Raw genomic sequence first — 17,472 nt, 5'->3', positions numbered from 1 at the left:
ACCACTCTACCGCCATCACTCTACCACTTTACCACCCTCACTCTACCGCCCTCACTCTACCACTCTACCGCCCTCACTCTACCACTCTACCGCACTCACTCTACCGCCCTCACTCTACCACTCTCCCGCACTCACTCTACCGCCCTCACTCTACCGCCCTCACTCACTCTATCGCCCTCACTCTATCTATCGCTCTTCCTCACTCTATCTATCTATCGCCCTTCTTCACTCTATCTATCACCCTCCCTCACTCTATCGCCCTCCCTCTATCTATCGCCCTCACTCTATCGCCCTCCCTCACTCTATCGCCCTCCCTCACTCTATCTATCGCCCTCCCTCTATCTATCTATCGCCCTCCCTCTATCTATCTATCGCCCTCCCTCTATGTATCGTATCACCACAGCATCACTAAGCACCACCACAGCATCACTCAGGGGCACAACAACATCACTATGCACTACCACAGCATCACTGAACGCCACAGCATCACTCGTCACCAGCACAACATCACTCAGCTCCACCACAGCATCAATCTGTGCAACCATTCAACAACAACTGGTTCAAATATGTTCTCTCAATGTTTCAAGCTTTATTGCAAATGTCACAAAAAGATGTTAATATTTCACTTCTGTTCTTGGATTTGTCACAATAAAATACACTGAACATAATCTTCACAAAAGTTATTTACAAAAGTTTAAGCTATTGCCATTATGAATTACAATAACTTTTATTTAAGTATTAATTATTTTTAAAAATTAAAAGTCTTTGTTATTTGTAATTTCAATACATCTAAGTCACGTAAATACAACACACATTGCATTACAAATGCTATAGGTGTCACATTTGCAAAAGTTAAAACTATTGGAATTGTAAATGACAAAGCTATTAATTTAGCTATTTTCAAAACCAACACATAAAAACAAAATGTTTCATTTACAATACCAATAGCTCAAACTTTCCTAATGCGAGACCTATTGCATTGCAAATGCTTGTTCTTTGCAGTTCCTTGACCAAACGATTCAAAACTTTCCATCCTCTGCCGATGTAACATAGCAGTATGTCTGGAAGATTCACAGCGATTTGTCAAATGGATGCACAGTTATTAGGGGCAAAATTCAGAGGAATTCCTATCTCTAGTAACCCTAACTATAGACTGGCTAACGCAATATTACAGAGTGTCGGCAGCCACTCTGAAATTATTGTTTGGATTCCCAGAGATAGGAATTCCTCAGATATTTGCATGGAAATAACTTTGTTACCATTTCATGACTCTCCATGAAACTTTGCAGACCTATTCCTTTCTGTGCTGAAGATGCAAAGTGTGGTGGTGATTAGTTAAGGGGGTACAAAGCACAAAGGGGGCTCCCAAAACACGTTTTTCCACCAATGCATTTTCTGTAGACTTTTTACTGAGACATACCAACAAAATGGCTGAACTGAATTATATGCAATTTGGCAAGAATGTAGATTATGGTGCGAAAAGGGTCCGTTTTTGTTATTTGATCTGAATTGGTTCAGTCGTTTTTAAGTTATAAGGGTCAACAATGTAATGATATATTGTGCTGCGCTATACCGTAGTACTTTTGTAGTATACCGTGGCACATGGCAATGATGAAACACAATATAATTTGTTAAAGTGCTTGAAAAGTGAAAAGGCAGCCATTTTGTTTGCACCGCACTTTCTATTTGTTCCATGTTTTTAAGTAAAATATAGCTTAGTACTGTTTCTGTAAATCATAGGAAGAAATTAGGTAGTTGAGGAAGTAGAGGTATGGAAAAGTATTTGCATTGAATTACATATTTTTTTAACGTTTACAGAGCACCATGATACTTTTTGTAACATAATTTTTTTTTTATATATGACAAAATACAATAAGACATAACATAGGGTGGCTCTTAAAACGGCCTTTGTAGTTTTTTTGTTTTACTTAACCATTTTAAATATGTTTGTCAAGTCAAGTTTTGAGGTTGGAAATGTAAAGATGGCTTACATAGTGTTGCAAAGTCATCCTGTGCCCTGGGCAGCCCCCAACTTTTTGCTGACTGGTACTGGTGGTAACTGACTTTGACTGACCCTGGGCTCTGCCTAACCAGGCCCAGGGCCAGTGCTAGTCTGAAAGACACTTAGAATACAGTGAAAACACATACATTACACTAGGGTACACTATGGGTTGGTCTACCCCTGTGATTGGCATGAACTACCCTATAAGGCCCTAGTACATAACAGGGCAGGTGGATTGAAACTACCTCCCAGTCCCAAGTATATAATAGGGCATGGCAGTTTAGAGGTCAGCATCCCTTTCTGCACTTGCATGTGTGCACTGCTGAGCGTGAGGTCAGTTTAACAGTAGCCCTGTATTGCAGGACTGCTTTTAAAAAGAAAATTGTACCCAAACTCGCCTTTGGTGTTTGGGGCACTTAAAAATGGATACCCTACAATGTTTGGACACATATATATGAGGTGTCCCAGGGGTAGGGGGGGCAGGTATTTGTAAGGCAGACCCTTATAAAATGAGTATTATATGCCCTGGGTTAAGTGAAATTGTACATTTCACTCCCCACATTGTGATAAAGTGCTGCACAAAATAGACTGTGGTGCTAGGAGCACTGTGGACAGAGGATCTGCAATATATTTGCGTATTCAGAACCCCTAAAGTCTCCCCTAGGTGTTCCAGGGGTGGTGGGGTCCTGTAGCTATAGGCAGAGTACTTATAAAATATATTTTTATTTATCCCTGGTGCTGGAAAAAGGGCCCAAGTCATTTTCCCATTGCAAATCCCCTGCCACATAGGTTAACATGGCAAGAAGTTATTAACTCCTAACTCTATATAGTAGCAGGCTAAAATACCATTCAAACACTTCCTTCCCATAATGGTATTAATAAACTCAGCAATATGATATTGTTGATTTTCTCCTAAAATGTACAGACAAGAAGTTATAAGACTTTCATGTCTGTAAGCTCAGAGTCAGCCTTCTAGTTGTCAGTCCTGATTGGTCAGAGTTAAGTGGATTAGCCTGGATTCTTTGAAGAGGTGATAACGAGCACCTGGGCTTGACCAGCTCTGCTGGGAGGGCAGTGTTCTGTAACACAGGAATGCCAGTGCAGGGGGAGGAGTCGTAAACAATGGACCTCACTCACTGGTTAGAGGCGGCAGACCCGAGAGCAGAAGTCAGCCCGGGACCAGGGTTCGATTCCCGACGCGGCAGGGTCGTGGAGCAGGGTCAGCGGACTCGATAATTCTCGCCTCGGTGCCCACTCTAACCAGGCGTCCCACTCGGCAACTCTGGGCATTAGCTTGCCTAATCTCCACAAAGGCCCCCCCCCAACGCTGGGGATGCTTGGCTCCACCTTGGGGATTCCCAGCAGGGACCATCCCACAGGGAAAGCCAGGACGGGTTCCCCAGCGGTATACAGCGCCGAGATGCCCCCCGGTGATTCGCGCGCGTTACAAAAATACATACATACATACATACATACAAAGGGGAAGACACCAGTGTCATTTACAATTCAACTCTTTTGAACCCTGCCAGGTGATAGGCTTAAGGAAGGAATGAGCAGATGCAAGGGGGAGAGACTATGGGGATTAGTCACCCTAGGGGTGTGTTTAGCCAGCTCTTCTCTCCCTGCTGGAAAAGCAGCCATTATGAATTTGGAAGAATTGGTGCACTCTGGGACAAACTAGTGCCACACTGCAGGAAGTGGTCATACCTTGCAGCGGTACCCTATACCCCAGTGGACAGGAATTTCCTCCTGCTTGACCCAGAGAACTTTGAATAAGTATCTGAGAGGGGCAGAGCCTCCTAGATCTGCTGCTTGAAACCTAAGAAAGCAAGACAGCCATGCTGAGAAGTTTAGTTTGATATGCATTCCCTAAGGCCTGAACTCTGTAGATTGCACCTTCTGCATCATCTAGAACTACAGCCCTGTGGACTACCTTGTTGTGAAATGACCAAAGAGTGGACTCCATGCAACCTACAATTTAACAGAGCTCACCTGGATCATCATCACCAAGAATCTTCAACCTAGAGCACTACCAGTGGATTTGTAAGGGTTTTGTCTAAGTGGATTGTGGGAACTGAGGTCCTCAACTTTCAAGGACCATGTTGGAGCTTCCAGACCCTTGGAGTGAGTTTGAGACACTGTGGAGAACTTCAGGAAGAAGTTCCAGAAGATTGGAGAACTTTGGAGCAATATTGGAAGAAAGCTCCATAAGGGGAAGGACTCAACCTGGCCAGACAAGCCGCCTGCCTTCAATCGCGAGCAAGCCTGCCGTCCAGGTTTGTCCTGCTGAAAAGCTCCGTAGGTCCTACTTCAAGAGTTTGACTGTGAGTAGGTGAAATCCGAGGCTGGCAAACCTTCAGTGAAGCCGGCCTGGTGAAGAGCATCAAGAGACCCCGCAAGAAAAATCTCCGTAAAAGTTTATAAGTCCGAACAAAGAAAAGGTGACCGGGAGCAACCGTGAAAGCCTGCCTTCAACCGCGTGTCGGCATGGATCCCTGGTTTGTCCAGAACACTCTGGAGGTCGACTTCCATACGTTTGACCGGGAGCTCTTCGCAAGGCAATCGGAGAACCCTCACCGAATCCGGACTGCCTGAGACCTTCGAGAGACCCCGGGAAGAAAAGCTCCAGTAAAGTTTCTAAGTCAGACTGTAAAAAATGTGACCGACACCTACCGCGAGGGGTAGCCACGCAGGACTCCATCATGGTTGGCTTGAAACTTTGACTTTGACCCTGTCTAACGCAACCAGATGTCCCAATAAGGTGCTATAGTTTTCTGTGTGCTAGATAATGTTAAATCTTAGAAAATTCATATCTCCGGTTCAGGCCCGGACTGGCCGTTGCGGGCACCGGGCAATCCCCGGTCGGCCGCATGGGTGGGGGCCGGTTTTGGGCCCCAGGGGGCCGTTTTTGTTACAGGGCCGTTTTTTGCAGCATAGCTGCAAAAACGGCCCTGTAACAAAATCGGACGAAAACCGGCCCTCGCAAAGAGTGCGGTCGCACCCCCAGGGGAGGGCTGAGCACTTTGCCAGGGCCGATTTCGGTCCCCAGTCGGCCCTGCTCCGGTTCCCTACATTGGATGTTTGTTGTTTTGGTGTCATTTTAAAGATAAAAATATTTCCTACTTTCATAAATTGGTGTTGAATTTTTATTGTGCAGTGTGTCTTAAATATTTACTGAATTGGTGTTTTTAAATGCTTTACATACCTGTCTTTGAAGTTAAGCCTGCCTGCTCGCAGCCAAGCTACAAGGGTTGAGCATAGGAATAATTTTCTAAGATCTATTCTAAGCCCTATACTGTGTTAGTGGTCTTATTGCTAGCAGCAGATATACATTTGCCCCTACAGTGCTACATTGCAATAGTTTATATTCAAATAAAAAATAGAAGACATTTTATGATCCCAAAGGAATGCTGAAATTTCATTGTTAACATGTCTTTGAATCTTTTCAAACAAAGCAGCATTTAGAGTGAACCACTTTCACTTTTGTCTCAGACAAATATTTGAGAACACAAAATGTGTATTGGGAAACATAGACTTTAAGGGCTCGATTCTGAAGCCGTTTGGAAATCTTCCAAACAGAATGGATTTTTTAATGGTTTTCGACCAACTTGTATCAGGAGAGTCCGACCGACCAAGTACGATATACCCGGATGCTTCCAGATACGATTGTGTTATACTCCCGTTGACTTCAATGGGAGCCTATGTTCCGATTGAATGCATAGGCTCCCATTAAAGAAAAGGCTGACTGGGGAAAATCGGGTCATTCCACATGCCATCGGGTTCGGATTGAGATATTCATAAAGCCTAACTCGCATCGTACTCGGTCGGCCAGAAACCTTTCCGAGGCGGTCAGAAAGACATGTTCTCAATCCGATTTGGACGGAGCAAATGCCATTAGGATGCCTTCCTAACTGCATAGGAATCGGGCACTAAGATGGAAAATGTCTCCATCTCAATTTTCAGTCTAACTCCAGTTAAGTATCCTATATCATTGCCACCACAGTGGATAATCAGAATGTGAGGATGGCCACATTAACTGACAGAAGAAAGTATAAGGAGGAACTAATCCATTTCAGACCTCGTTAACCAATCCATGTTATTTCAACTCCTTCAAAACCTACACCATTTTCAACATCTGCTTTTCTGGAATGCTCTCTGGCCCAAAAATCTAAACTGTGCCCAACAAGAGAACCCCTAGCCATCTTGCACATACATGGACATACAAGAATGTGGAACACAGAGCCAGAAAAACAAATATATAGAGAGATGACTGGCTATTAGGAAAGTAGATAATATCAACAACTTAAATTTGAAAGGAGGAAAATTATTAGCTTGAATACAGTTTGGGCTACTAATGTAGCACAATACTACCAAAAACCAAAATGAGATAAGAAACTAAACTAGTTTGCAGCAATACATTTTAACAAGTATTACAAAGGCATTTTATACACACTTTTCTGGTCACAAGACTGTGAAAACCAATTGAAAACTGGATAAGAAATACAATTAGGAAGTTAAGCATTATGTGATGTGTTAGTAACACAAAGTGGGCTTTAATCAGAGCCCAAAACTACTAAAGAACTCCTACAACCATAGAGACTTTACTGAATGTTGAAAAATAAAACAGCTCTATCTCTTCTTCAAAGATGTTTCAGAGATATTGAAAATTATACCTCGTCATCTACATCTATATATTTCTTCATAAAAAAGGTACATTTGCTTATGGAAAATGGTTTGAAACACAATACAGGGGAATACATTTCAAAATGTACCCTTGTATTAGGACAACTACTGTAACCATTAGTTATTTATGTGTTGGGGCGTAAAAGTGCTCTGCATGGTAAGAGATGCGTACCCCTGCCTAGAGTGACCAACTATAGTGTGGTCTGGCTATCTAATGCTGATTTTTTGTCATAAGCTAACACAGATCATGCGGGTGTTCTATGACAGGCCTGTCTCACAGACTGCGGTCTTGTTGCGCCGGAAAGGGTGCCAAAAAGGTCCTTTTTAGGTCGAGCCTGGGCAACGCATGCGCTGCTCTGTGAGGCATGCTGTATTAGAGTATGGACTTGAAGCCCCGCCACTCTCCGCCCATATTTGTTATTGGCTTGTGTCATTGTCCTTTGTAAATGCTGGCTTCTGATACATTAATAGGCTTGTTAGCTTGTGTCTTCTTTTGTAACCTCCTATTAAGTCTGGCCCTTTTACTTCAATTGTTACACTGTACATCTTATTTAGTCTGTAAGCACTATTTTCTTTAATGAGTTTCTCCTACTGCAGGCACCACATGCTTTCCTGCGACATTTAGTGTGCCATGCGCACTTTCATTTTTCAAGCAATAGGTCTCACATTTGCAAGAGCTTGAGCTATTGGCATTGTAAATGACAATGCCTTTTATTTATGTGTTAATTATCAAAACAGATAAATAAAAGGCATTGTCATTTACAATGCCAATAGCTTCAACGTTCGCAAATGCGAGACCTTTTGCATTGCAAATGCTTGTTACCTTATGCCACTAGAGGGAGGCCTTCAAGCTCACTCACCTTTTTTAAGAAATTGCAGTGTGTTTAACTCACCCCTGCTTACATCAGGTTGTTGTGGAAGTGCAAACATGATGAAAAGGTGCTGAGTACATGTGTGCTCGCAAGCAGTACACTACACCATGGGTAAAGTGTGGTAAAGTGGGCACGTGGTAAATGTGTGTGTGCTGGCATGGTTTGCTTTTAAAATAACACACTCTGATGTACTACAGAGCGGCTGAAGTACTGAACAGTGTGCGCAGACTGAGTGCATGTGGACAGCAGTATGAGGCAGTGAATGTACTGTGAATGTACCCAGAGTGCAGAAGTGCCTGCTGTAGTACATAACATGGAGGACCTTGGGATCCATTTTGGAAAGCTCAGGCCTGCCTGGTGAAAACAGGAAAACATGAGGAGTAGAGGAATCCCCCAGACTGATTTGTCTATTGCTGCATTCCTGTAAGCTGTGTAGAACAAGCACTGGATGAAGGCTCTTATTGTGCATGTCAAAGGGCTCTTCGATTTGGTGACAGATCACAAGGAAAAGGGGCTTGGACACCTCTCAAAAAGAGGGAGAGGGGGCTGATAAGAGAATCATAAAGAGGAGGCCTGAGGGCTTAGGATTAAACCTTCGATCCACATATCAATGTGGCTGACATCCAGGTATGAAGTGTGATTACTTCCATAAATCTTGTTGTGGATTAATCAGCTTCAGAGTCCTGTCTGCTGTAACAGATATCCTTCAGGAGGGTAAAGAGAATGGGTAGAGATGTCCATTTCAAAGAAGCAGAACCCCAACCTAAAACTTCAAAGGTCCAGACACTAAATCACATTTTTGTGTCCGGAAAGAACTATAAGAAGGGGCGTATGAGACCCCAAACTTTGTCATCTTCGGAGCAGCCAGACAGGCTGTGCGAGGAGGGGAAGATCTGCAAGAATTCTGTCTGTGACGAGACAGAAGGGACACTTTGAGGGGACATCACCCAGGGAAGCCAAGATCACCTGCCCTGAAACCTGGAGCACTAGCACCTGTCTGTTTCCAAGACCAGTGTGCCAGTGAGGAAGAGGAGAGCTTTGGAGGGAGCGAAGTCCAGAGGAGAGCCCCGGAGTAAGGCCGCTCTATGCGAGGTGTGAGGAATCCAGCCCTGCACCGATCAGGCCCAAGCCCATGTGTTGGACTGCACTGGTGACCCCATATTAGAGGAGAGCATTGAGACAAACCTACTCCCAACACCATTTAAGCAGTTGCCCATGTGCAAAACTAACTGGGTGGCCGAGTATTCCAGGAGGGACCGCTGTTGCATGGATTGAATGGAAGTAATCCGTTCCCACACTAATCGGGCCATTTAATGTGTGCTGAAGTGGCTTGGTGACCCTGTATGCCAGGAGGGACCACTGTGACTATTCATATGAGGCTAGCGTGACCAAAGTTTGAAAGCCAGAGTGGCGACCCCATATGCCAGGAGGGGCCACAGGAGACGCTGAAGCCGAGAGGTTTGCGTCATCGCCTGGGACTGGGAAACCGTTGTGAACAAGGTGGAACTTACCGCATCCTGTGGACTGCCCCCAGGGAACCCCGTTGGAAGGAGACCAACCTCATATTCCACTAAGAGAAGAAAGGTTTACGACGTGACCGGTGGAGTACTATGCCCATCTTGCTTCCGCAGGTTGCTTGGCTCGGGGAAGGGAGCCTGCCCCTGCCTGGTGCTGCCACATGTGATTGCAGACATCCCAACTCAGCTGATCCAGAAAAGGGCTGTGTTGCACCATCGCAGAGTACTTTGCAGATGGAGCGGGTAAGCTGAGAACTGTCTATAATATTTATCAAAAGAAGGGGGATGTAGAGGTCATAAAAACCGAGGACTCAGCCCCCTATTCATACTGTAATAATCAAACAGAGTACGTCCGTTTAGTGTTGGATTATCTTTCCACTCTTTCTAGTAGGTAGAAAACAGAAAGTTTTCTTCAAATAATCCTCACCCACCAGGGTTTCCCTTGGTGGGATGCTTCATCATAGTGTTCTTCCCGTCCCGCTACAGAATGGGGAGGGCTGAAACTGACAAATACATGGAAGCATTTTGATCATATACTATGAAGAAATGGAGAGGCATAAGAGTGGGAGGATCTTATCTAATGACAAAAAAATTAAAAATGTCTGGCTAAGTTGGGAAAAAGATTTATTCTTACCTCTAGCTGGTTTGGTTAAAATGGGAAAAAATTGAAGATATACGATGGTTTAAATGTAGAAGAAGGACTAGTAAATGGAGGATTGGGATTTGTATTGGACTTTGGAAGAAATTAAAACATTGAATTTATTGTGGTCAAAACTGACCAAATTAAACAGCAAAAACGTGTCCTGCAAAGTGCAGCATGATTCTTACTCCTGAAAGATTTATATATTCATAGAGAATAGTTTCTGTTTTCTTTGGCTTATGCGGTAACTATACACAAATTGCAAGAACTAAGCTTAGATTATGCACTCATTACAACTGAATCAACAGTATTCAAAGAGGACATGGCATACGTTGCTCTATCTTTTGTAAAAAAACTTAGAGGACTGTATATTACGGATTTTGATGACACAAAAATTATGGCAGACAGTAGCTGTGCATATCTGTATCGCAAACAAATAGAATATATTTGTTTGCGATACAGATATGCATCTCATCTTGGTCAATATCCCATTCTATTTAAACCTAAAACGTCTTTCAAACAAAACATGTATTCAAACTACAATGGCAAACGTAGGCTCTGCTTTCATGGTTACCCCTACTTTTTGCTTGGTGTTAGCATGTTTTTGACTAGTCTGAGAGGGGTCCTCTAATCAGGACCCCAATCACTGTGCTTTCTCCCTACATTAACCGTGGTAAGTACAGTTGTACATCCACAATTGGCTACTGGTGCACCCTTGTAAGTACCTAGTACATGGTACCGAGGTACCTCGGGCATAAGTACACCAGGGGTCTCCAATTGGCAGCAACATGTATTTTGCCACCCATGAGAGACCACTTAAACTGCGACTACAGGCCTGCCATTGCAGCCTGTGTGAGTTGGTGCTTACACCTCTCACAACAGATATACGTTTCCTTATATCTGAGGCCAGTACACTTAAAACGTATAAGTCACCCCTATGGCAGGCCTTTCAGTCCTGAAGGCTGGGTGCTTGGTTATAAGTGTGAGTGTGTCCCTACATGAGCAGGACACCCCTACAAACCCTGGAGTCAATTCTCCAGGCTTTGTAAGTTTGGTCAGCCATTTTGATACATACAGTGGGCATCAGTCGTTAAGAGATGTCTAACTATATAGTGGCTGCACTGAACCCGGATATGTTTGGTATCAAACATGTTGGAATCAAATCGCTAATCACCGTGACCAATCGATTAGCCAAAAGCTTCGCCAATATCTTGGGTTCTGCATTCAAAAGTGATATCGGTCGATACGATGAGCAGCGCTCGCGGGGCTTGCCATCTTTATGGATAACCACAATGGACGCCAGCCTCTGGTCCCTAGGAAGGGACCCAAGGTCTCGCGATGCCGCAAACATCCGACTAAGATACGGCGCCATTTTGTCCGGGCATAGCTTGTATAATTCAACTGGTATACCGTTCGGACCCGAGGCCTTCCCCGAGCGAAGGGAGCGTATAGCAAGTGCAACCTCATCAGTGGAAAAGTCCGCCTCCAGAAGCACCCTGTCCGACTCCGAGAGACTAGGCAGCACGAGATCACAAAGCAACAAGTGCGAGTCCTCTTCTGGCATATTCGAGACCGGCGCGTATACAACCCGAAAGTGCCGGGCAAACACCTCGACTATCCCAATCGGGTCCACCACTCGCGTACCGTCAACTTTCTCAACCACAGGCACCACTCGATTCAGTCTGTCTCGTTTGTCCAGCCAAGCAATCAGCTTTCCCGCTTTATCACCCACATCATACAAACGCCCCTGTTGCACACGGTTCATCGCCTCAGCCGCGTCAGTCACCAAAGCCCTGTATTCAGATTGCTTAAGAGCCAAAAAGTGCAATCGCTCGGGTGTAACCCCAGACTCCAACTGTTCCTCCAACCCAGCAATTTCAGTTTCCAAGCTCACCACCTCCTCATTTTTGCGCCTCCTCTCGCCAGCGATCAAAGACAGAGTCTGACCACGGATCACAGTTTTATAGGCCTCCCACAGGGAGACCGGGGAGGACACCGATCCCTCATTTTCAGCAAAGTAGAAGTCCATACACTTGACCACCTCCGATCTAATTTTGGGATTAAAGAGTACTTTTGTCTGAGAACACATAAAAAGAAAAACAATGATGGATTGACTTTGAGTAATGTTAGAATTTTTATTTTTTAAAACATACAAATTCATTGAAAAAAAACAAAAAGTTTTAAGCTTAATTACTGTTCAAAAATCGAAACGTATTATTTCTATGCAAAACTAACTTAAACTACACACGCCTTAGTAAATCTAAAGTTATAACTTACAGCACTATTTGTGCCCCAGCCAATATGTACTATAACTCACGCACTTCCGTACACAGTGCTGTCAACTCGCTAGCCAGACTACCTTAACTGTGGCCTGGCCCTCCACCATGCACAATGTTCTCATAAATTATATCATTTGAGATGCCTTGTCATGAATGCTATCATTTTACGAGCTATAAGTGGTGAAATATAAAAGGGTATAAGGGTATAAGCAGTGCATGGAGAAGCCGTGAGTTATAGTCAATGCGAGACTGTTGAGGTGCATTCCTTTCAAACACCCAGTCTCTCCGCATCTTCGGGCACTGCACTGGCTCCCAGTGGCCAGTAGGATCAAGTTTAAAACCCTGACGCTGGCCTTCAGGTCCCTGTTTGGCATCTGCCCTAACTATTTGAGAGCTAGACTCCCCAGGTATCATCAGTCTAGGACCCGCCGCTCCAACGGGCGGGTTAAGATCGTTGTCCCTCGAGTGCGAAGGGCACGGTTGGGGGGAAGAAACTTCTCGGCCAATGCGGCGGGGTTATGGAATTCTCTCCCTCCTGCTCTACAACAGGCCCCTTCCGAAACCTGTTTTAAACGAATGCTAAAAACCTGGCTTTTCACTTCACAATGCTAAGTTCTGCCACACAACTTCTGGCCACTCTGTTCTCACAGCGCCGGGACTACTCCTTGTGAGGCAGCTGTTCGCGCTCTATAAAACTCATTATTATTATTAATTTAAAGTGGCTAGCGTGTTTCGCACTCTGTGTACGGAAGTGTGCAAGTTATAGTTTGCTTAGGCACAAATAAAGCAAAACAATATGTAAAAAAATATATATATATATATATATATATATGTTTTTTTAAAACATCGTGCCATCTTGTCAAGGACAGACCTATTGACTACTGAATACGAAGGGGAAAGCAATTGAGTTCATAAAAGAAAACGCCGCCATTAACATGGTCCTCTCTGTCCCCGCTTCTTCAATTAGCAGCTCTCTCCTGAGCAATGCCTACTTGTTGCAGGCAGTAACCATTCTTGGCTCCACAGCAACCAGCCAGGTTACTGCTCTGTTCTCCCGGTGCTCCGTGTTTACAATCTCAGCCTTTCATAAAAACAGACAGGCTTCCTCCTCCTACCTGTAACACCAACAACCCCCGCCGACCAGCTCTCGGGTGAGGCTGAAAGTGCTGAGGTCTTATTTTAAAAACTTCCCCCTCGCTGGCCGTCCGGGCGCCTCTGCCCTGGGAGGAATGTGTCAACCAGGAAGTAAAAACGAAAAATCTCCTCAGCCGGTATCTCACAGGTGCTATCCACACAACAAGACGGCCGAGCGCTCAATCATTAACAGGAGCGAGGGCCTCGGAGCGGGCACGGCTGGCTATCCTCCGGGCGAGTAGGGAGTCCATCTCAAAGCCTAAACGGGGCTGTTCGGGGGCAGAGAAGGAACCGGAGCAACGTCCACCGGGATGCGCTTTTCTATACCTGAATCCATTTTAATGTGAAGTGAGGGACGCAGAACCGCCGAACTTCTCATTCCCGCCTGAAGCCGAAGGAGAAAGGCAGCGCCTTAACCTGGGGGGCGGTTCTGCTTGTGTTAGCACCTGTGCTGACGAAGGCAGTTTTATTTATTCCTTTTTAGCTGGACATACGTGATGCCGACAGGTGCGGTGCTGTTATCACTTTGTGTTATTTAACTCCGGCCGAATGTGAACATGAAGGCTGCAAGGCTAGTGGGAAGCTAGTTCGTGCTACCCTTTAAAAAAAAATATAATATATTTTTTAAGTTGTGTATGCGTAAACTGTGCACCCACCCACCTCTTGGTATCCCCGCGGAGAACGAGGTAACAGCATGGGCAACTGCTTGCGCGCGCACTGCTCCTGTATGGAGCCCTGCTTACCCTGCTTGTTTAAAAAATCGGAAAAATACGCAGGGGATGGCATTACCATTGCTAACAGGCATGCAACTACAGCCGGTGCAAGTAATGACCCACCCTGGAGGAACCATGAAGAACAATCGCAAACGACGACTGTGGACGGGGCAGCGGGTGGTCGCCGGGGGTCCACCTCTGGACAAATGTACGTAGCCCTGTTCAGCTACGAGGCGCGCACAGATGGCGACTTGGGCTTCCGAGCTGGAGACAAGTTGGAGGTGCTCAGTTTCGACCACGCGCACTGGTGGCAAGCCAGGGCCATCAAACCACGAGGACCCAAATCCGTGGGCTTCATCCCCTTCAACTATGTTGCCCCGTGGCAGAGCATTGAATCAGAGCCGTGAGTACCAATCTCCCACATTTACTGCATCATTTCTGAGTACTGTTGTGGAATATGTTGGTTCATCATAATTCCTTTAAAACTATGGGTAGTTGCATTGTGCTACAGAAGCGTGGAGACTGCCACCCGCTCTCTGTCAAACACAGCTCGACACAGGTGTATGTCTAGAAAAGAAAGGGAAGAGCCGTCTCAAAATAGCTTGTTTTAAGTAATGCAATACTGGTGACATTTTATTGTATGTATAACCTGCCCTGAAAAATCACCAATTGGATATAAGTTACGGTTATGACCCAAAATGTAAAAATAAAGAACTGAAAGCTGGTTACAATTACATCCACTATTAGAACATGGTCTCTCTTTAAAGGAATGTTGTATGATGATGTGAAAAATAAACAAATGACGGACGGAATGCTGGACAATGCAAACATTCACCCCCAGTCACAAGGATCTGGGTTTAATCCATAATTCTTTTGCTCACTACACCACTCCGATTTGGATCCAGCCATATGCAAATCAGTCTTGACCCTGTTCCTTGTGGGAACAGTCCAGCCCGAACTGCCAGGCCAGGTCCTCCCTGGACCCTAAACCAGCATCCTGGGACTGGTTTCAGGGCATCACCCTTCATCAGGCAGGCTAGCTTGAATTGTGATGTCCCTAAAACGTTTTTTTTTATTTCAACTAATGTGCACTGTTGCATTAGTAATTAAAGATGGCGGCAAATTGTGGCCATAGGACCCTGTGATTGGGGACGAGCCCAGGAGACCTCTTTGGTCCATGTTATCACCCCAGGGTCAAATTTGCCCACAAACAATTCGGAATATGTGTTCCGACGATTATAGGACATAATTGGGCCCTTATTGGGCATACTCCAGGTACGGCATGCCAATACTATGTGCCACTGACAGCTGTGCTTCACCTGACTTGACTGCAAACTAGGGCTGCATGGCATGGATGTCATTTAGGAATTGTCAGCAATACCAGTGGCTTCCCCATGAATGCATATTGCGTCTCCTAGTGCTGACCTTGCAACCACTGTCATCACAGTGAGAAGGAGAAGCGTGACATAGTTAGAATTATGTCAGACAACCCTCTGAGTGCTCGAGTCTTCTGGGTCCTGTTTTTAAATTGCAGATTCCATGCTGGGTGGCTGCTCCTGTCCCCGGAGTCAATCCCAGCTCCTGGGTTCATAATTATGTTTTTAAAAGTTTTCTCCAGTGCTTGCATATTGCAACATCCACAGCTGCAGTGCTACTGTGCAGTGTACAAATAGTTGAAAAGGAGCCAGCAGGTAATCCAAACAGTACTGACTTCCTGACAGTCAAGAACAAACTGGGCCACCATGAGACAAAACTGAGGGTTGCAGTCAGGCAGGAATGGATTCCAGTGCAGAAGAAACCTATCATTGTGTGTTCTGCCTACACACGCAATTAAGAACGCTCACAAGTTGTTCTGATCAAGTTTAACACTCGCAGCCCTGTGCCTCTCAAAGATTTGTCTGTTAACTTGGCTATTAATTTGTAGGAAATTCATCCTTTTTGCCTTGATCACCATCCATTTTGTGACTGGTGTTGGTGGTTACTGATTCTGAAAGTGTCCTGGATTCTGCTAACCAGGCCTAGTGCCTGTGTTCTGACCTCTAAAGGTATTGGTAATTGGTGTAATTCTAATTGGCAAAGACAACCTACCTGTAAGTCCGTAATATATGATAGGGCATGTAGTTTTAAAGACCCCAGTGGCCTTAATGCACTTACCTGTGCACTGCTGAGGGGTCTGCTGTCATTTTAAAGCCAAATGCAAGAAGAGCAATTGATGGACAGAATGCAGAACAATGTCATACATTCACCCCAGTACAGAGATCTGGGCCTAAACCCATCGTTTTTTTTGCTCACCATGCCATTCCAGTTTGGACCCAGCCATATGCAAATCTGTCTTGACCCTGTGCCCAATGGGAACAGTCCAGCCCGAACTGCCAGGCCAGGTCCTCCCTGGACTGGAAACAAGCATCCTAGGACTGGTTTCTGCCTTTCAGCCCTCATCAGCCAGAATAGCTTAACTCCAGTAGCATGGAGAGCACGGGACCCACGTCTGGGTATACCCGTCCCACTCAGGGTAACAAATGCAGAAAGAACAATTGATGGACAGAATGCAGAACAATGTCATACATTCACCCCAGTACAGAGATCTGGGCCTAAACCCATCGTTATTTTTGCTCACCATGCCATTCCAGTTTGGACCCAGCCATATGCAAATCTGTCTTGACCCTGTGCCCAATGGGAACAGTCCAGCCCGAACTGCCAGGCCAGGTCCTCCCTGGACTGGAAACAAGCATCCTAGGACTGGTTTCTGCCTTTCAGCCCTCATCAGCCAGAATAGCTTAACTCCAGTAGCATTGAGAGAACGGGACCCACGTCTGGGTATACCCGTCCCACTCAGGGTAACAAATGCAGAAAGAACAATTGATGGACAGAATGCAGAACAATGTCATACATTCACCCCAGTACAGAGATCTGGGCCTAAACCCATCGTTATTTTTTCTCACAATGCCATTCCAGTTAGGACCCAGCCATATGCAAATCAGTCTTGACCCTGTGCCCAATGGGAACAGTCCAGCCCGAACTGCCAGGCCAGGTCCGGGATTCAAGCTTACCTGGCTGTTGAGTGGTGAAACCCTGAAACCGGTCCAAGGATTCTTGTTTCCGGTCCAGGGAGGACCTGGCTTGGCAGTTTGGGCTGTTTTGATTTGTTCTGCATTCCGTCCATCAACTGTGTGTCTTTTGCTTTCTCCTCCTAAGTGCACCGGGTATGCCCAGAAGTGGGTCCTGGGCTGACTGTGCCACTGGGTTCAAGCTACACTGGCTGATTAGGGGTGAAACCTCGAAACCGGTCCAAGGATGCTTGTTTCCGTTCCAGTGAGGACCTGGCTTGGCAGTTCGGGCTGGACTGTTCCCACGAGGCACAGGGTCAAGACTGATTTGCATATGGCCAGGTCTGAACTGAGTTGGCATGGTGAGCAAAAGAATGATGGATTTAACCCAAATCTCCTGACTGGGGGTGAATGTTTTGATTTGTTCTGCATTCCTTCCATCAACTGTGTGTCTTTTTCTTTCTCGCCCTAAGTACGCCGTGTATGCCCAGACGTGGGTCCTGGGCTCACTGTGCCACTGGATTCAAGCCATCCTGACTGATGAGGGGTGAAACCCCGAAAACGGTCCTAGGATGCTTGTTTCCA

At 45.5% G+C, this 17,472-nt stretch overlaps 1 protein-coding gene across 1 annotated transcript in view; it reads left to right on the top strand.

Moving 5' to 3' along the window:
- The first annotated feature begins 13,163 nt into the window (after positions 1–13,163).
- FRK (fyn related Src family tyrosine kinase) overlaps positions 13,164–17,472 on the top strand; it is a 250,477-nt gene continuing 246,168 nt past the window's right edge. Inside the window, exon 1 of the mRNA XM_078648805.1 lies at positions 13,164–14,243. Within this exon, the coding sequence (XP_078504931.1) occupies positions 13,822–14,243 (422 nt within the window). The 5' untranslated portion in view covers positions 13,164–13,821. The remainder of the gene's footprint in view (positions 14,244–17,472) is intronic.

Source organism: Lissotriton helveticus, chromosome 6 (genome assembly GCF_964261635.1).
Source record: "Lissotriton helveticus chromosome 6, aLisHel1.1, whole genome shotgun sequence".
In the NCBI taxonomy this organism is placed as follows: domain Eukaryota; kingdom Metazoa; phylum Chordata; class Amphibia; order Caudata; family Salamandridae; genus Lissotriton; species Lissotriton helveticus.
Note: the sequence above shows the minus strand (reverse complement) of the source record. Positions and strands in the feature narration are given on the sequence as shown.